At 42.1% G+C, this 21,091-nt stretch overlaps 1 protein-coding gene and 1 long non-coding RNA gene across 8 annotated transcripts in view; one reads left to right on the top strand and one right to left on the bottom strand.

Moving 5' to 3' along the window:
- Positions 1-1,220: 1,220 nt before the first annotated feature.
- On the top strand, positions 1,221-20,474 carry LOC119858956. 3 transcript variants are annotated; one of them, XR_006274890.1, is made up of 4 exons: positions 5,812-6,918; positions 7,042-7,832; positions 11,713-16,857; positions 18,662-20,474. It is a non-coding gene; the product is annotated as an uncharacterized LOC119858956 (long non-coding RNA). The 3 variants fall into 3 exon arrangements; XR_006274886.1 differs by lacking the exons at positions 5,812-6,918; positions 7,042-7,832 and adding an exon at positions 1,221-5,805; XR_006274881.1 differs by having other exon boundaries at positions 5,812-7,832.
- Positions 8,285-21,091, bottom strand: part of CYFIP1 (cytoplasmic FMR1 interacting protein 1) — a 126,344-nt gene continuing 113,537 nt past the window's right edge. For all 5 annotated transcript variants that reach the window (XM_038410472.2, XM_043493384.1, XM_038410457.2 and 2 more), the window contains 5 exons: positions 16,416-16,488; positions 15,007-15,101; positions 13,065-13,303; positions 12,036-12,183; positions 8,285-9,009 (listed from right to left, as the gene is read on the bottom strand). In XM_038410472.2, the coding sequence (XP_038266400.1) occupies positions 8,845-9,009; positions 12,036-12,183; positions 13,065-13,303; positions 15,007-15,101; positions 16,416-16,488 (720 nt within the window). In that variant the 3' untranslated portion in view covers positions 8,285-8,844. The remainder of the gene's footprint in view (positions 9,010-12,035; positions 12,184-13,064; positions 13,304-15,006; positions 15,102-16,415; positions 16,489-21,091) is intronic.

Raw genomic sequence — 21,091 nt, forward strand, 5'->3', positions numbered from 1 at the left:
TGTAGATGTCACTAAAGTAGCTAATTACAGCACTTGTGGGAAGCATTAACTAAACTAGTTTAACTGATTACTACTACCGAGGCATTAGTAAACTTGAAACAGTAAAGACTCAGGAAGAGTACGTTCAGGATGGTTTGTTTTTATTTAAACTGATTTAAAGAGGTTTTTAAATTGTTTGAACATACTTCAGAGGAAAAGGAAATTGTAAAACCTAGCAAGTCTTCAAGATCAATTTAATATCAAGTTAGGTAGACTGTAAAAGGTAAGTACTAACTAGAAAGGATATCTATCATTTAGATGCTGATAATCTAATTTTTCTTACTTGTCAGACCTGTATTCTTTCCTCAACTCGCTGTCTTGTAGTAGGTTTTTACTCTGTCAGCAACAGCTTAACACTTGCTGGATGTCATTTTCTTGAGAAACAAATAAAACCCTAGACAGTAGGAGGTTCCCTTCCAAGATCGTTTGTAGGTTTTTAACTACTGCTATGTTACACTTCTGTGTAGAGTTGCACCTGGGGGAAGCTTTAATTTGTAGAAATGAAAAGGTAGCACTAGTAGTAAGTTAAATGGTGGAGTGGGGTGGGGGGGGTTATAAAGGGCAAATCAGTGTTTGAATGCACTTTATATTGTTTCTCAATCAGGGGCAGTCAGTTCCCAAAAGTGAGAACCATCCAATTCAAAAGTCCTGCTGCAATCTTGGAAAGGTCATTGCCAACGATAAGCAAGACTAGCTCAGATAATCTTAACTACTGCAGTGAATCTCAGGTGAGATGCAGTCATCTCTCACATAACTGGTGCCCAGATCATTCACTGATTTTAGTGATAGCCACCAGAGGTGAAAGTAAGTCAGTATGGAGGGAGGGTCTAGAGAAAGCAGGGCACTGGCAGGCATGGTGCAGCGCTGCCCCTTGCCAGCTTTTTTTTTTTTTTTTTTTTTTTTCAAAAACCACAGCTGGGCAGGGGGCTACGCTGTACCATGCTCACCAGGGCACTGTCTTCCCTAGCCCCTCCTTAGTTCCAAGGAAGTCAGATATCAAGGATTGTGTAATCTCCCTTTCACACAGAAAAGGGGGCAGGGAGCATGCCTGTGGGTGGCTAGTGGTAGGGGAAGGCAGGGGTGAATGAAGGACAACTAGAATAGCCTTCATGAAATATACAAGATGCTTAGAGAAAGTTTTATCAATTTCAGGCTTTGCACTCTGCAGGACAAGACAAAACAAAGAGATCTGGCCCATGTCCTAAGGACATTTCAGGTGTTTAATGCACTATATAAAGAGGGTGGAATGAAAATTACTATTTCTTTCAAAGGTGGCACAATAATTTCCCTGAATATCCAGTTTTTCCCTCCTCTCCCTTTGTGGTTTTGTCTATTGGGCTATTTGCTTTCCCTTTGAATCTTTAGTTGCTTTAGCAAAACTGCTTTGCCCAAAATAAATCTCACCCTGTTCTACATTTTTTTTTTTTAAAGTAACATTTCAAAGAAAATCTATAAGCATCACAGCCCATGATCCTCTGCTGGGGAGGGAATGGGATAGATTTGAGTTTGAAAATGGTTTCTGATTTTGATTGCATTTTTTGTGTATTATACTATTGGAGACTGCATCATCCACGGGGCAGAAAAGAATTGCCCCTGCCTTGGTCTCATACCCCCTCCCCCCAACAACTGTGAGTGAAATTAACAAAGATGTCAGAAATGGCCCCAATCCCATGGTCTGAACCACAGAGGAAACAGCTGAGTTTAAATTGTTCTTATGCAGGCAGCAGGCATCCTGGGCAGGCTTCTCCCTCAGCCAGTCCCCCTGCTCCCTGCTGCAAGCTAGAGGAAAGCTGTTGCAGCCCCTGCTGAGTGCTTTTGGAGGGGAGCGTGGAGCCTATGTGTGTCAGCAGCCTGGGTGGAAGAGGAGGGAGAACAAGGAAAAAAATATGAGCGTTTTCACTTTTTCAGGCTTATTCCAATATTAAAGTTTTATTACAGACAGTATAGGTAGTAGTAGTAGCAGCTGCTTTATTTTCTAATCTCAGTCATGCAATGGGAGGGATCCATGAAGTATGGAGGAGAGGTGGGTTGCTTGCAATTGGACTGTACTGGTAAGAAATGTAAATTACTTTCACCCCTGATAGTAAGGTCATTTTCAAGACCTTCTCCAAGGAGAGTGCATTACTGTAGTTTTAGTGGGCAAGTGATAAAGATGAAACAAACTTTGTTAGAAAAATAGTTCTAATCTCTTAGGGAAGCACCATTGACGCCCTGAGAATTCAGGGATGGCTCCAATAAGACACACAGCTTCTGAGTACAAGGAACACACATCCCCCAACATAAGCAATATCAATGATTGATTCTGTGTATATTTTGTTATGAAATGTTTTTGTTCTACAAAGTTACTCCACAACTTTAACTCTGATCTAGAATGCAGCATGCCTGTTTCCTCTCTGTGGGTCTCTTGGCCCCTTGGAAATAACTTGTTGACAATCACTTAAATATTAATAGGGCTATCCAGTGGGACACTTCTGATTAGGAGGAAAACAAGATCAAGCACTGCTAAATAACTGTCATTCAAAGTAGCTTAAATGCAAACTTACTTTACAGACCAAAACTGTGTCTACAAGTATGACAGTTGAAAAGTAGATTGTTTGAGCCTATTACATTCCTGGAAAAAGGGTAGCATAATCAAATGCCTGTAGTAATCCTTTTAAAGTATGAGTATTGGCGGACAAGCCCTAAACAAGATAACATTTTCACCAATTGTAGCCAAGTTGAAATGTTTGACAATTAAACATTGAAATATTGTTTATTTACATAAGGAGTATTAATGAATGAGGGTACATTCAGTTAATTAAAAATACCCACCAAAATGCACTTTGACACCACCTTGGCTGGGTAGGGTTTTAGTTATTGACTGTATCCCTTTGTTTCCTACTTACAGTTTAATGTGTAGTTAAAGGCCATACAGAATCACTAACACATTGGGATGCCTGACATGGTAACTTGCTAATATAGGCTTTTGTACATGCTTTGAATAGTGGTAACGCCTGTAAGCTTCAATTATTGTGCTAGGGTCCTTTGCTTGATTAGCTGCTAAAAGTGCATTTATTATATCCTTCACGCAAGGCTATCCCTTTGCTTATCAAACACTAATGAAGCCTTACAACCCTCACTTGCTATGACTCAAGAATGTGTATTACACTTTTACAGGCAAATAAAACACTATAAATATCTGTAGTCTCAGGGCATGTCTACCCTACAAATGTACAGCAGCTAAGCTGTGCCACTATAGCACTTCTGGTGAAGACGCTTTAAGCCGACAGAGAGCTATATTAGCAAGGAGAGTGCACTCCTGTTGGCGCAATAACTCCACCTCTGTGAGAGGCAGTAGCTGTCAGCAGGAGAAGCTCTCCCACCAACAGTGTTGTCTACAGCAGTGCTTAGGTCAGTATAACTATGTCGCTCAGGCAGTGTGGATTAATCACACCCCTCAGTGATGTAATTACACTAAAGTAATTTTGTAGTGTTCAGGGCTCAAGGGGGCAGAAAGGAATGAACCAAATATTATTGTAATTTGCACATTAAGCATGCAGTTAGGAACTTACCCCTCCCTCTGTGAAACAGGTAAATATTGTACATTTTTCTGCCTTATAAATTGAAGGCTATTCAGCATGCCACCCTTTACAGATCTCATGGCTCCATGTCAGTCAAGTGCTGAATTAAAGACACACCTCCTTTCCCTTCCCTCTAATTCTTTTGGCTCCTTTTTTCTGGAAGTGCTTAACCTGCACCTGACTTCTTTTATCATATGCCTTTTAATGATTTTTTTCTTCTCTCTTTCCAGGTATAAAGTGCAAAAAAAATGAAACAAGGCCGGGAAATTATAGGATAAAGCCAAGATAAAAGGAGAGCAACAGCCGAAGGGCCTTATACTTAAGCTATGATTGACAGAGCCTTGCTTTTTTTCTGGGTAGGTGAAACCATGAAAAGCCTCAAATGTTTTTGGCTGTAAGGCTGGGAAAAACTACAAGAGGCACTACAGATGAGTAAATGAAGTTGGATTACTTGTAACAGGACTTCTTCAAGATGAGACTGCGTATTACGGGTATTGCACTTGATGTCCCCTTTGATTCCTTCCCTCAGCATCTCTGAACAGAATGAGGGCAAAGCACAGGATGTGTGAAAATATAAAAACCACTCAGGTTTGTGTCTGATAGAATTTGTCTCTCTTCTTGGAGATTGGTCAACTTCTGCCTTTTAACAGCCTAGCAGGCTGCAGCAGGCCATTGAGAATTGGTAAGGATATACTGCTCTTGGAGGAATCCCCAAGAATGTCAAACACTGGATGAGAGGTCTCCTCCACGGCTACTGAAGGTGAATTCAATATGGATGCTGTGTGACCCACCAGGTCATGGAACTGTAGAGCATCCTCAGAATGAAAAGAGGCAGATGCTCATCTGGTGATAAATCAGGTTTGTAGTCTCTCTCATCTCTTTTTGAACAAGACCATACAATCTCATCTTCCTCTTCCGATAGAGTATCAGGTGCCACTGCCTCAGATGCAGATGGATCCAATGGAACTAGGTCCAGGGATTCTCAGCTGCCAGATTCACTACAGGTGAAACATCCCCTCTCCATCTACAAGGATGACAACTTACAAATTCCTGAAGCAGCACACCATTATAGAGCCCAGGACACAAATCCACAAGAGGACGAGGAGGAGCAAAAGGAGGCATGAACCAGGAGTAATCAGTTCTCTTCCTCCTTTATCCTCCTCTAAACATGGATCCAGCCTTGGCTCTGTGCTGGACCACACAGATGAGAGCGATGGTCCTAGAGGGTGGCAAGAAATAAACAGGGAGAAAGCTTTTCATGGAGACTGTAGGAGACTTTGGAGGAGGAAGTCTAGACAGATCAGAGGAGAGGCTAATAATCTCTTGCTCTTCTCCTTTTTTCAGGTGAAGACAAACAGCCTCTCTCTTCCTCAAGATCCTATTTCTTACTCAGAAGCCAAACAGTGAATATCTGCCACTAAAGTAAGGGTCCACATAAGATCTGAAGAGGGACCCAGAACCAGAGCAGAGCTTGGAGCTGAAGAGCAGGATAGTGCAGAAGCCAATGAAATACCATTGGTTCTCGAAGTTGAAACAGGATTGGGTTTTGGAGCTGAGCCAAAGGGCCCATGACAGAGTTGGACGGATCCAACAAATCTGACACGTGATCTGGCATTCTAACAGCCTAACCCTGAAGAAGAGCTCCGTATAGCTTGAAAGCTTGTCTCTCTCACCAATAGAAGATGGTCCAGCAAAAGATATCGTGTCCCTCACCTTGGCACATCTAACAGTGTCCGTCTTCTCCCTTGCTGCCTTTTTTTGTAACTGACACAACTGGAGCAAATCTGGCTGTAAGTTCAAAGGCAGGTGGTTTGGCCTTTCTCCACCAACAATGCCTTCGAAACTCTGACTGCCTGAGCCACAGGATCTGGAGTAGGACCCAAGAAAGTTCCAGTTTGCTGGAATTTTTGAGGTGCTTTGACTTGCTGGAAGTCGTCACGGGAGCCAAAGCAGGTGTCTCAGGCCTTGGATCAGATGAGTGCCTAGAGCCTCATATTCCTCTTTAAGGAGAAGCACTTACAATCTCTTCTGCCTCTCCTGGCGAGGCCTGGGCATGAAAATCCAACAGATGAAACATGCAGGAGAGTGTTCCTTGTCCAAGCAGTTCAGGTACCTATGTGATCATCCAACGCCAGAAAAACAGCCAGGCATGAAGCACACCTCTTGAATCCCAGCTCCTTCAGTTCCACCATCACCCAGAACTGAGGTACCAGCTAATTCAACTCTCTCTACTTAGCTGTAGTTTATAGTTTACTGATATCAAGACACTAAGAATGAAGAAAAGCCTGGATCTGAATGGACCAGAGCGGTTCATTTTATTTTGCCACAGCAGTTGGGAATAACTGAAGTAGTAGAGGGGGCTGTGACCTACATATAACCTCCCTCTCAGAATGTTCAGGGGTGCTGAGGGGAGCTGTAGGAGGGGGCACGAGTGCTTTAACAGTAAGAACTGGCTCCACACGGTTCTACCATGAAGCACCGCTAGGCAGTGTAATACCCAGATGTGGGAATATGCAGATCCACTTGAAGAACTTTTTCACTTATCCTCATTTTGCAGATGGAGAAAGACATTTAGAGGTTGAGGGTGGAAGTCCCAAAAGCACACACGTGACTTAAGAGCTTAAATTCTATTGTCAAAAGAGCTGGTCCACGAACACAAAACTGGTTTGGTTTGAGATAGTTAAATTGGTACAAACCCTAGTGTTTGCAGGATGCAGTTTTATCAGTAAAAAAGGTGCCTTATATTGGTATAGCTTATTGCTGTATAGGAAGTGGAATAAGCTATAAGCACTTTTATTATTTGTATTACTGTAGCACCTAGCAGCCCTAGTCAACCCATATAGTTACAGCACTACAGTGTGTGCAAACTCTTGTTACACTGAGTTTCACTGGGACTTGAGCTCAATCTTCAAAATTGACGAACGTTTAAGGGCCTACGGTGCTTTTGACATTTTACTCATGGCTACACTGTGGGTTTTTTTGGTTTTATTTTGTATTTTTAACCTACTAAAATCTTAGTGTGGACAAGGCAAGTTGCAGTTTTAACACAGTTGGTTGAAGGAAACTAGAAGGTCGCTCCTAGGACTTACCATTGCCAGCTAACATGTAGGAATTGTATTTTGCCTTGTACACACTAGGATTTTAACACATTAAATAAAAAATTCTTAGGAAAGTCAAGGCCTACTTAAGGTGTTACAGAGAAAGTCAGAGCCGGAACCAGGATTAAAACTGTTCTCTGAGTAGGGGGCTACCTGAACTATACTACATCTCAGGCAAGTCACTTAACTTGCCAATTTAAGTATTGGTGAAATGGAACATTGTCTCCGCTTCGTCTTTGAGCGATCAGAATTGGTCTTGATATGGTACTTTGAAGAGCTAAAGAATTAGTTAGAAATTCCAGTAGAATTTTGAGGTGCAAAGCACAGCACCAAGGAAGAGTGAGTGTGGCTGTAGTACCAAGGTAGAGTTTTATTGCATAGAGAGGGTATCCAAAATAAAGGAACTGCTGCAGGTGAATTACCCTCCCTCCCATTTCCCAAACTGTAAACTTCATCCACCACACTCTTTCCCATCAGAAAAGTTTTAAGCAATACTGAAGTGAGACATTTATATTCTAAAGCAACAGCTCCTGTGAACCGATGCACTTAAAAAAAGGGGCTAATTAAATCCAATGTAGTTATTCTGATGCAAGTTTGTGGGTAACCAGCCCTTAAAATGCCCCCATCTTTTCTGCTCAGAATTACTAAAATTAGCTTATTCTTCACTTTAATTCTAGTTTCTCTTCCCCCAAGAAAATATCTAGTTTCTGTTCTCCTACAGCTATTTAAGACTGCCTCAATGTCGTCTTAACCACTAGTCTCATCCCCCTGCTTAGCTATCACTTCCACACATTACTGTACTCATTCCTTCTGGCTTCCAGCTTTTCAAAAATATCAGGACTTGAGAGCAGGGGCATAGGTCATGCTGTGCAGGAGGTCCAGGGAGAGGATGCACTAGAATTTGACTTTGTCCTGCTCTCCTCCATCACTGGTTTAAAGGATTGTATCCTCAGAAGATTTTCTTACAGCATACTGGGTAGAAAGAACAGCTTCAATATCATTTGCAGATGTAACCTCTATCCAAGACGTAGATCATTAGCCATTCATACCCACTCTAGGAACATCTTACACGCTGTTACAGCTGTTGGAAGAGTAGCTGTGGAGACTGTACAATGTGACAAAGACGTAACACCAAGTAAGTCATGAATTGTTCACCAGTCAAAAGACAACCGGTCAAATACTTTCCAGGTGTGCCTGATCATGTTGCTTTAATTCAGATTGTACTGTTGCCAAAGAAGTTTTACAAACTTACTGAGGCAGGGGTCACATAATATAAATTTAAATATTCTCCCCTATAGTAATGATTAGTATCATTAAAGCTAAGTGTGATGATATAGGCTACAACAGTTCAGTGAATGCAAGGATCCCTTTCAAAAGATCATTTTAAACAGGGATTGCTTAACATCAACTTGTAAAGAAGACTTTTTCATTTTTAATAACCTCAAACCAGAAAATGTTCTATATGATACAAGTTTTCAAAAGGAAGAGTGAACAGACCCCCCCACTGTACTACTACATTAAACTAAATTGTTTTCAAAGTTCTGAGCATCAACCACCTCCAAAGAATCACTGCTTAAAAAGTGAGGATTTTAATTAATTAGCCTTTTTTTCCATAATCACAATGCAATTTAATTTTGCCAAGGAAAAAAATTATTCACAAAGCACAAGCAGGAACCTTCTTTTTATAAAGACTAAGCAAGCAATTAATGCTTTTCTAATACATAAACAATTACAATCAATTTGTTTTAAATGTTTCTACAAAAAGACCAACCTCATGGTTTTTTTAACCACCCTGAATAATATTTTGACAGATGAGGGAAAAACAGTTTGAACCAATCCAGTCTAAAATGATCACAGCAGGTGAGGGATGCAGAAGGGTTTGTAAGACAATAAGCCTTTTTTTTACATTGCAGGCTTTTTATCAAAGTATATAAAATTTTAGTCTAGAAAAATAAGTATGGACTGTATACAATTATTGTGCTTGGAGACTGAAAATGACAAAGCACCACCCTTCAAAAGGCACAGGAAATACTGAAATACAGATTAGGGTATATTCATTACAAGGGTTTTTCTCCTCTTAAGCTTATAATTTAACTAGGTGGAAAAGTACTGCCACTAAAGTAGAAAGCAACGATATCTCTCCACGCTTAGTTGCTGGCCAGAGACTGATGGATAGGTGGCTGGAAGCAGCGCACATGTTCCACTGGTGTACCTTCTCCATCACCAGACTTCATATATTTGTCCAAAATAGTAATTATCTCATTGTTCAGGATCTGGAATTTGCGAATTCTCTCAACCATTTTCTTCAAAGGCTGCAAAGTCAAAAAAAATACATTCAGAAAAGAAGCTTTGAGATAAAAATCAGAACCAGCCTTTGATAAAACCAAGGAGAGCAACTGCCTTAACCCAGCAGACTTCTGCCAATTCAGCACCTCATGAACCAGTCTGGCCATAAGTATGAGAAAGTTTCTTGACACCTTAAATGACTGCTTCTTGGAGCAGCTAGTCCTGAAACCACCAGAGGAGAGGCAATTCTTGATTTAGTCCTATGTGAAGCATAGGATCCGGTCCAAGAGGTGAATATAGCTGAACTGCTTAGTAATAGTGACCATAACCTAATAAAATTTAACATCCCTGGGGGGAGTAGAGGAGGGGGACACCACAGAAGCCTACTATGGTAGCATTTGATTTCAGAAAGGGGAGCTACACAAAACTGAGGAAGTTAGTTAAACAGAAATTAAAAGGTACAGCGCAAGAAGAAATCCCTGCAAGGAAACTTTTTAAAGACACCATAATAGAGGCTCAAATTAAAAAACAGAGAGGACCAAAAGAGTGCCACTGTGGCTAACTAAAGTAAAAGAAACAGAGGCAAAAAGGTATCCTTTAAAAAGTGGAAGTTAAATCCTATTGAGGAAAATAGAACAGAACATAAATTCTGGCAAGTGAAATGTAAAAATATATTTAGGAAGGCCAAAAAAGAATTTGAAGAACATCTAGCCAAAGACTCAAAAAAGTAACAGCAAAAAAAATGTTAAGTACATCAGAAGCTGGAAGCCTGCTAAACAACCCATGGGGCCACTGAATGATCAAGATGCTAAAGGAGCACTCAAAGAGGATAAGGCCATTGCAGAGAAACTAAATGAATTCTTTGCATCGGTCTTCACAGCTGAGGATGTGAGGGAGATTCCCAAACCTGAGCCATTCTTTTTAGGTGACAAATCTGAGCAACCGTCCCAGATTGAGGTGTCATTAGAGAAGTTTTGGAACAAATTGATAAATTAAAGAGTAATATGTCACCAGGACCAGATGGTATTCACCCAAGAGTTATGTAAATCAGCTTCTGTACCAGATGATTGTAGGATAACTAATGTGATGTCAATTTTAATTAAAGGCTCCACAGGTGAGCATGACAATTACATGCCAATAAGCCTAACTTCAGTACTGGGCAAATTGGTTGAAACTATATTAAAGAATAGAATTGTCACACATAGATGAATACGATTTGTTGAGGAAGAGTCAACATGTTTTTTGTAAAGGGAAATCATGCCTCACTAATCTACTAGAATTCTTTGAGGGCGATCAACAAGCAGGTGGACAAGGGTGATCCAGTGGCTATAGTGTACTTAGATTTTCAGGAAGCCTTTGACAAGGTCCCTCACCAAAGGCTCTTATGCAAAGTAAGCTGTCATGGGATAAGAGGACAGGTCCTCTCCTGGATCAGTAACTTGTTAAAAGACAAAAACAAAGGGTAGGAATAAATGGTCCCTTTCAGAATGGCAAGAGGTAAATAGTGGTATCCCCCAGGGATCTGTACTGGGACCAGTCCTGTTCAACATAGTCATAAATGATCTGGGAAAAGGGGTAAACGGTGAGGTGGCAAAATTTGCAGATGATTCAAAACTGTTCAGGGACTGCAGACTGTGAAGAATTACAAGGGATCTCACAAAACTGGGTGACTGGGCAACAAAATGGCAGATGAAATTCTATGTTGATAAATGCAAAGTAATACACATTGGAAATCATAATCCCAACTATCCATATAAAACAATGGGGTCTAAATTAGCTGTTACCACACAAGAAAGATCTTGGAGTCATTGTGGATAGTTCTCTAAAAACATCCAAGCAATGTGCAGCGGCAGTCAAAAAAGCAAACAATGTTGGGAATCATTAAGAAAGGGATAGATAATAAGACAGAAAATATCATATTGCCCCTATATAAATCCATGGTACGCCCACATCTTGAATACTGTGTGCAGACGGAGTTGCCCCATCTCAAAAATGATATATTGAAACTGGAAAAAGTACAGAAAAAAGAGCAACAAAAATGATGAGGGATATGGAACCGCTTCCATCTGAGGAGTGATTAGCAAGTCTGGGACTTTTCAGCTTGGGAAAGAGAAGACTAAGGGGGGGGAAATGATAGAGGTCTGTAAAATCATGACTGATGTGGAGAAAGTAAATAAGGACGTGTTATTTACTCCTCATAATAAAAACTAAGGGTCACTAAATTAATAGGCAGCAAGTTTAAAACAAACAAACAAATAGAAGTATTTCTTCACACAATGCAGTGTCAACATGTGGAACTCCTTGGCCTTCACAACATCCTCTGGCAAAACTATAACAGGGTTCAAAAAAGAACTAGGTAAGTTCCTGGATGATAGGTCCATCAATGGCTATTAGCCAGGATTGGCAGGGATGGTGTCCCTAGTCTCTGTTTGCCAGAAGCTTGGAATTGGCGACAGGGGATGGCTCACTCGATTACCTGTTCTGTTCATGTCCTCTGGGGCACCTGGCATTGGCCACTGTCAGAACACAGGATACTGGGGGCTGGATGGACCAGTGGTCTGACCCAGTATGACCACCTTATGTAATGGAAAGAGGAAACAGTGCCAACTCTCTTAAGTCTGCCCCAATGGTGGGGTGTGGTCTGGATAAGTTATGAATGTTTTCCAACCAGTGGTAGATGCAAAAAAACACTTAAAATTTTGTTTTTAAAGATCGACTCTGCTTTTCAGAATTCCTGAAATAGTCCTTGGACATGGGGATTAGAACTTCAGTAGGACTAGCCCTGTTCTAAAGGTACGTATGTGCATCTAGATGGCACCATCTATTTCATTAAATGTAAGAAAACCCATGTCATAATGAAAGGTAAAGGTTGGCTCAATTAAAATCCCAACTCTAATAGAGTGCTATTAGCAAATGCTCTACTGCATAATCTTGGGCTTTGACTCCACTTTAAACGGTGATGGTTACAGATACCATGCAGCTCCATGCAAATAATTCCAGTTTTTTCAGACAAGTCATTGCAATGAGTACAAAACCAGTGTTTTCAACATACCACATTCTTGATGACCTCATCTTTGCCATCATGCTTTTGTACTTTCAGCAAATGGTAGCAGAAATCCAAAACATCAAAGCGACGCTGCTGTCCCAAAAGCACAATGATCATACATCCAGCCCAGTGCAGCCCATCTCCAAAGCACTGTCTGTAATAGAGTACAAAGTCTATGAAAATTGTATATTTCACCTAAAACTCCCAAGAACCAGTTAGCATGAACTATTGAGTCACTGGACATTTTCTCTTCAAAAAAATAGGAGTCTAAAAACCATGCATAAGATGTTTTCCAGGCTGAGGTTTATAACCCTGTCATTTAGAATCATTCTCTATTAAATGAACAATATTTAGAAACTGCAAGCACTAGAAATGCTGAAAATCTTTATCCAATTTTAAGTTCTTCCAAAAATATTTGCTCCCCATTACTCTGCAGCAGTGCTACTGTCACATTAACCAACAGAACAAACTGATAATGCCACACCACCACATTTAGTTGGTCTCTGTGGATTAATGGGAGCAATGTCCTAAGACTTCCCATCAACAACTGGCCAATGAGAGGCAAATTGTAGCTCAATCTTTCCTTCTGAAAACTGACAAACATAATGCAAAGAACTAAAGAATTGAAGATTGCAGGACACTAACTTCTGAATTCTCATTCCTGCTGCTAACCCACAGAAAATAAGCAAGTACCTGATAAATTACTTATAAAAGTTATTTTACTTAAATTCAGCAACTGTAGTGGGATAAGCATCACTGGTGTTGAGAGGTGTACACTAGGATCTCTTCCTTATGGGATCTTCTATTATGTACCAACATATTTAAAATACATGATTTTTAAAAGATACAATTAATATTTGTGTTCCTGTGCTAATAGGCCCTCTCAGTCCCTTGTTCTTTGTTCTGTGCTTGCCTCACTGAGCCATGTCAGAAATATGAACACCAGCATTATGTTTTATATCCCCACTTCTAGCCTGGAAATACAATAAAGTACTGTTGCAAGCAAGTGCATAATTGGCAGCCTATGATACATACTCCACAGTAAACTCGTGTGTTCCCACAGGAATGCAGTACACAAACTGCATCGCACTCCAGAGACGGTGAAATTCCACACATTCATCCACATGCATCACGCCATTGCTGGGAAGGGGGCCACGCCAGATTGGGTCATCCAGGAAGGTCCGAATCCTCGTCAAGATGACCTCAAACATGGATAGGCCACAGCAGAGGCGTTCCTTGGTCAGCAAATCTCCTTCCCTTGCTATTGCAATTTGCTAAGATTGAGAGGAGGAAATAAAAAGTAAATGAAACAGCATTTCAGATTAGTTATGGGGGAGGTGTGGTTTGTTTGAAAGCCTTATATTTGTGCAGGACGAAGCTCTATTAGGGTGTTATGCTGATCTGAAAACAGCAAAGAAAACCCCACAGCAAGATGCCTGGGCCAGCCAACTTCTGGGGCTCAGGCTGCGGGGCAGTTTCATAGCTGTGTAGACTTCTGGGCTCGGGCTGGAGCAAAGCTCTGGGGCCCTTCCACCCAGACATCTACACAGCAGTGAAACAGCCCCGCAGCCCAAGCCCTGTGAGCCTAAGTCAGCTGACACGGGCCAGCTGTGGGTTTTAATTTGCTGTGTAGACACGCCCCAAGAGTACTGTAAGACAGTTTACCTGCGTGCCCCAATTCCAGTTCTGCACATTGCCTTGGAGCAGATTCATTCGAGTGAATTCAGACTGAGTTGTTTAAACAAAAGTAGTATTACCAGCTGGGTCACTAGTTTTGACTCTCCTTTTTGAACCAGTGCTTTTAAGGTCTCCTGGAGTCAAGGGTCAAGTGAATGATGGAAGCCACAAAACACCAACAATGAAATATCTGGGTTAATTTTTTCACCCGCTCAATGGAAGAGAAGTTTTTAAAGGCTTTCTGAGTGGAAAGGACAGACGCTACTGTACTGCGCCAAGGTTTGCAACGTTGGTTTTTGTTTGCCTGGGTTTTTTTTTTTTGTGTTTTGTTTTGTTTTTTAACTGAAATGAGTCAGAAGACAAAAATTGGTGTGTTCTGTTGTCTGCTGGCAGGCCCAGGTAATGGTCCCTCCCTCACTTATTGCTGACTCCCTGGCCTGCTGCTATCAGAGGCTGATGTGCTTCAAAGCGAGCATGAAGATATCTGTACAACTGTAGTAAACTGAGATTTATAATCAATACTTGCTCTCTCTATATTGTACCAGCTTGTGCCCTCCCATTGTAAGTTCTCTGCGGTAGGGACCGTGTTGCTTGCTCAGCACAGCTCATCTAACTCTACCCGTGGTGCTAAAGGTAGTCTGAACTCTATACTTGACATCATTCCCTTTTGGCCCCCCAAATCCCTGTCTCTCAAGCACAGAGTGTCAGCTGTTGAAGCAAATGGGGAATGAAACACACTCTACAAGGACACAGAGGAGAATGGCCTCTGGACAGCAAGAGCAGTTCACTGACAAGGCATTGAGGAGGAAGAATGTTCTCTGTTAGTAATTAATTTTCCAGGAAAGCTCAGATCAAATAGAAGAGTTGGTTTCCAAAAAGGTTCTGATTTTATCCAATTTGTTCACTGAATCACAAGAGAACAAATGACTTTTTTAAAAGGTCACAGAGCAAATCAGTTGCTTTTGGTGGAATTTGAACAGGGAGCCCCTTGGGTTCAAATCCTTTGCTTTACACATTATATCACAATAGTGTACATGGAAATTAACACTTTAATCCTCTCCTAAAACTTAAAATGTCACCTCTGCACTGTCCCAAACATTCAGACAATAAGCCACCTGTGCACACAAGCTGCTGACCAACTTTACTGAATCCATGGATTTACTACAGGCCTCATTGTGTGAACAATTTGTGTGTGACATTTGTAATTCTGACATGGCTACTGATATTGTAAGGGTCTCAGGTTTCTTGTGCACTGATATTTCTGCATAAAATGTCTGGGGCACAAAATGTAGGACATTACCTGGGGTGTTCCTAATCTTTCAATCAGAGGAACAAGATGGAGTGGAGCATATTTTGATTCTAGTCTTTTCATTTTAGCATCAAGTCTTTCACCCTCTGAAAGAGAGAAAAAAAAACAAAAAACAAAAACCCATGTTATCCTTTAAAGTTAGGTGACTTCACTTTATAAACAAAGAACATTGCTGTACAGAAATTCGTGGTTTTATTGCAGTTTATTTTTGTCACAGTAGGAGTTGTGTAAATTATTCCTTTGATGGGTAATTTAATTCAAAATGGCTTGCTTTTTCTTCAGTATGCATTTTATTTGATGTATAGTATCCATTGACAGGTTTATTCCTTTAACAATGTTACATTATCATTCATGTTTAAAGAAACTAACTATACAGGCAAAAACTAGTAGTGAAACTCATTTTGTTATTAACTCATTTCTGCCCTCAAAATAAGGCTCTTATGCTGTCTATAACATAGTGTGACCCCCATGCATACTGAGACAATTAAAATCACCCTTATCACATGCAAAATACTTGCCTCCAGAGGATGGGGTTATACTGAAGGTGTTTTATGTATGGAAAAGTTAAAAAAAAAACAAAAAAAAAACCCCAACACTCACCATTAGTGAGTAGGAAATGTTCTCTGGTGACTGGGTGAATAAAATTTGCAATGATCTGGTTAGTCAGATGGCTGTCTACAGGGATCTGAGTAACTGCAATAAATCTAATAAGGCTCTTTCACTTTGTTATTTATGTGAATCCTATGAGCAGAGGCATAGATAGATCTGCTGCTGCTGGTAGTGGGGCAGAAGTAGGAAAAGAGGAACACACACACACAAAAGCAGTAGAAGGATAAAACGGGGAACAGAAGCAGCTCACCTTCCAGCAGTCAGGAAGGGGAGAAGAGAAGATAGACTGGAAGGAACAAATCCTGCAAGGTAATTCAGCAAAGCATTTAAGCATTTGAAAAGTCTGTGGCAACCATGCATGTGGTTGTGCTTTGCTGGATCAGAGAGACAGTACTCAGCACCTTGCAGGATCCAGCCCTAACCCTCCCCATCCCCAAGTTTATTTTGCACACCTACAAGCCAAGGCTGATATGAAGAATGGGACCTCATAGCAAGTCCAGCATTCTCCAACCTCATCACCAAGTGGGGATGAGGCAGCGTTGGGCATATCGCCAGTGTGCTGCACAGAGCATTCTTGATCACCCCAGCCCTGGGAGCCCTGGTTAATAGGCTTAGGCCTCCTGCTTTTCTGTGTCCTGTACAATTGTCAGGCTTGCAGATACTCAGGAATTTGCTGTCTTTACAAATGAATAGTGCTTGTGTAAAGAAAGTTTCAGAGTGATGAATTCACCAACAAGGAAGCAACATCGGGGATAATACTGCTGGAGAATAAATGCTCGTCTAGCCCATACCTTTGACATGAACCCTTGGTAATATATTCTGGAATGGTGCAGCATGCAACAGGTCACACACTTCCTCTAGTGACTAGAACAAAAAGAAACAAGAAGCATTTAGGAGTTAAACAGCAGCAGCATGTCAAGGGCACCAAAATCTGCTTCTAAAATCATGCTGATATTCTAAAACAAACAGCGGCTGACACCAGAGGGCAGCAAGCACCTACAGTTAGAACAAACACATGCTGCTTTTGGCTCCCTTTTCACAGAAGTATTTAGCAGCAATTTGGCTTTTGCAGGTTACCTTGGATTCACAAAGATTTACAGCAACTCTACCCACCCAGAGTTGGCAGTTCTTAAAGGACGGAGGCTATTTATTGAAAAGATAAATGCAGAATGACGAAGTTCTGTGTTAAAGTGGCAGACGGATCCTGTGTAGACACACAATGTGAACAAAGCAGTGAGTCATGTTTTTATTTTTACCAACACTGTTCCCATAACCCGTTATCACCCAGAAACATGTCTCCCAGAAAGAAAGTCTCAGATGCAGAAAACTAATGGCAGGGGAGAGGGGGGACCCATCATGGAACATTTCAAATCTTTAAACTATAAGGAATAAAAAAAATAAAATTGTTTCACAAATATTAAAAAATGTCCATAAATTTGGATGTGTTTGCTTCTGGAAATCCCTGTATGTTCTCAGTGTATGAAACAGCCAAGAGCAGAACCTGAGATAAGAGCTAGACTCATCTGAGGCCTCTTCAGAACCAAACTTGAGAAACAGTATGTTTTCACTTTTATATTTCATTGACATTAATAGTTTTAACAATCCCCAGAGAGGAGAGACGATTTCATGTTCCATGACTTATTTCAATCAAACACAAGGAACTGGCCCTTTTCCAAGGAAATTAAATCATTTACCCACAGTGAGTAACATTCTCTAACAGTCAATCTAATTAGTAGCAGTAGTACACATTTATATTGTGGTAGCACTCAAAGGCCTAATTGGGACTGGAGCCCCATGGTACTACTGAGCACTGGACACATAGGTAAGAGGCAATCCCTGCCCAGAAGTCTTACAATCTAAGAAAGACACAAGCACTTGAAGAGTAGGGCTCCGGGACACTAGAGGGAGTCACACACAATTGTTGCTTCTGTAGGTCAAGTACGTTGCACACACCAGGGGCGCCTTGGATCTCTCCTTGCCCTCCTTCCCTCACAAAAACCTACAAACAAATGCATTCGATGAAGAACTGGCACAGTTTTGTTAGTGACAGGTTTTGCATTTTTAATGGGCATAGAAGAATGGCAATAGTGGGGAAATTAGAGTAAGGGAGCAGGAAAAAAGGAGAAGAGGGACAGTCATAACATCCTTGCCTGCTGATAAGTAGACAACAACACAGTCATCATGGCAAATGGTAGCCTAAGGAGAGCTGTATGGATCGCATCAGGGAGCTATTCCCCCATGCATAAAGGGCAATGTGGGTAGAATGAAGGTGCTTATGGGGAAGGTTGACTGCTGGGTGGTAAAGGCTGGGAATGCTGCCAGAGCAATGGAGGGAGGTGATCAATCAGCTAGTTAGGATGGGGCTACGTTGTAAAGGTAGAGACAAGAGGCTTATGAGAGTTGGAGAGATGAAAAAGGACCTAGAGGAGGGATTCAAGAGAGGGGTGCTGTGATCAGAACAAAGAGCCAGGAAGATCTTAGCAGTAGCATTTTGAATGGACTATCTGAATGTTGTAATAGTTGAGGCCAAATGAGTCTAAAATGAGTCTTTAGACCTGCTTTGGCTTTTGGAATTAGGAAGTAGCAGGAATAGAACCTCTTTCCTCTCAAGTGAAAGGCAACCTCCTTCTCAGCTCCCATCCGAAGGAGGGAATGGACTTCTTGCTCCAACAGGAGCTCATCAGAAGGGTCTCTGAAGAGGGACAGGGAGGGGGGATGGAAAGGTGGGGTGGACAGGAATTGTGCTGAAAACCCAGTGGTCTTAGGTGATTTGGGTCCAGGCGTCCAGGAAATAAGAAAGGTGGTTGGAAAATTGGGGTAGCTGGATCTAGTGCAGAGGGGATTGTGATATTGACCTCGAGTGTCTCATCAAAACGAGTGCTTTGATGACCCAGGGTGCCTAGGAGCTGACTGCATAATGCCAGTCGAGAAAGATTGGGGAGGGACCTCTTGGATATCTGTGTGAGCCCAGTAATGAGGCGGAGGTGGAAGATGGCTGTTGCATGCGCTCATAACCTCTGCCTCATTTCTTAAACAGGTCTTGGCGAGGCAGAGCCGGGAAGCAGACCAGGTGCAGAGTCTTAAATGCTTTCCCTAAGATGCCGGGGCATAGAAGCCCAGGGACCTGACGGTGGCTCTAGAATCTTTCAGGCCATGGAATTTTGCATCTGTTTGTTTGGAGAAGAGAGAAGCTCAAACGGAAGGTCCTGAATGGACTACTGAACCTCGGGTGATAGTCCTGAGGATTGGAGTCAAGAGCACCTTTCCATGACCACTGCTGATGCCTTTGTTCTATCAGCTATGCCAAGAGCAGCCTGAAGGGAGGCCCTGGTTACAGTCTTCCCTTTCTCCATCAGAGCGGAGAATTCCTGTCTGGACTCCTGTGGCAGTGAGTCCTTGAATTTTGATAGAGCGGCCCTTCTCTCAGACTCCACCGAGTACAAACGACTGAAAGGCAGTCCCGATACCGGGGGGAAATCCAATAGATTCCAAAAAGGCCATTGGACTGGCATTGGCTACTGCCCACTGGGCCAGGTGCCTGGAGGAGCACCTGCACTGGGATCAGATGGACCGTAGGTTGGGTACTGGTATTGGCCCCTTGGTTGGGTGCAAGATTCCACCTCTGACTCTGAGAACAAGTTGGCTTGAGAGGACCATGGGGGGATGGTACCCCTCGCTTCCGTCAGCCAGAGCCAAGGGTCTGGGGAAAGTGCTGGAGCAAGGAAGTCTTTGCTAACATCAGCAGGTTGGTTTCCCTCTGGTTGGTATCAGTGCTAGGATAGGAGCTTGGGGCAACATGCTTCCTTCGCTTGATGACCTCACTGGTGCCAGAACTTGCCCCGCTGGAGTCTGCGGAACCAGGAGAGTCATCAGGTCCCTGACTGCTACAAATGTCTCTGGGGTGGACAGCACCGTGTCCCGCTGGCACCACAATGTTCACCCAGTGTCGGAGGATGGTGCTGCACTGGACTTGTGAGTAGGGCAGAGTCAACGGTGCTGCTTGCCGGCATATAGGAGTGGCTGCTGGAAGAGCATTCCACACGAATGCTGAGGTACTCAGTGCAGCGTCCGACCAGCTTGACTCGGACTTTGGTCTGAGTGCAGGTGCCACAAGTACTCCTTTTCTTATTACTACTAAAAGAGATAAACTAAAGGTAACTAAACTCATGAAAGAACGGAACAGAAGCACCCATGAATGCCTTGCAAAGGCAAGAGAAGTTGTTCCAGTGACCGTCACAGGTTGTAAAGAAGGAACTGAGAGCGCACGGCGCCGGCTAGGCCCCTTATACTGACGCATGAGCGCATGGCACCAGAGGATGCTAGAGCCAGCCTGACGGATATCACTGAGGGAAAAATCTGCAGCGACTGTGCACATGTCATGCGCACACTAACATGGAATGGAAATGAGCAAGCACTCAAAGAAGAACAAGGTCTTATAATGGAAAGTTTCACACAAATTTAACTAGAGGCGTCGCCACCTGTGCCACCTGTAACATTTTCCCCCTTTATACTGCCTTGTATCCACCTGAGGGTCACAAAGCAGCACATAATTTAACCTCACAACATCCCTTTGTATCCCTATTTTACAGACAGGGAAAACTGAAGCAAAAAGACAGAGGGAGACTTGGTCACACAGCAAGTCTTTGGCCCAGATCTCCTTAGCCCCCACACCGTACATCCCATTGTACATTATCTAAGAGCATAAGGAGGACATACTGAGCCAGACCACTGGTCAATCCAGCCCAGTATCCTTCTGACTGCGGCCAATGCCAGGTGGTTTAGAAGGAATGAACAGAACAGGCAATCATCAAGTGATCCATCTTCTGTCGCCCATTGCCAGCTTCTGGCAAACAGAGGCTAGGGCTATTCAGAGCATGGGGTTGCATCTGTGCTCATCCTAGTAATAGCCATTGATGGACCTATCCTCCTTGAACTTTAGTTCTTTTCTGAATCCTGTTATATAGTTTTAGCCTTCACAACATCCTCTGGAAATTTAAAATATAAAAATAAAAAAGTGTTTGAGTTGCTATTGCAGCCTTGGCAGATATACTGCCTGACCCTCAGCTAGTACTTAATAGTGATGTTATGTTACATTGTGTACTTTAGAACATCTAGAAGCTCATTGATGAAGTCTGTTGTGCCAGTTCACTCTGTTCTTGAGTTAAATATAGAGCCACAAATTCCTGATATGCTAACGTTTGTGTTTCTAAAGAGAAAAAAACAGCTCCCTCATTTTCTTTGTCATCTAGTCATTTGTTACATAAACTCTGAGTTTAAAGAACAAACTGAATATTCCATATGTGATCTCCCTTTCCCCTACCAATCTGTCCCCTCCACACAGGAGTATGGGAATTTAACAGAAATTCAATAATTTTAAAACAGAAATAAATAGGATGTATCCATTTCAGGCCATCAACAACCTGGAGACCACCTTATGTGCCACATTAGTTTCTATACATGAATCACG

This window comes from Dermochelys coriacea, chromosome 1 (genome assembly GCF_009764565.3).
Source record: "Dermochelys coriacea isolate rDerCor1 chromosome 1, rDerCor1.pri.v4, whole genome shotgun sequence".
Lineage (NCBI taxonomy): Eukaryota > Metazoa > Chordata > Testudines > Dermochelyidae > Dermochelys > Dermochelys coriacea.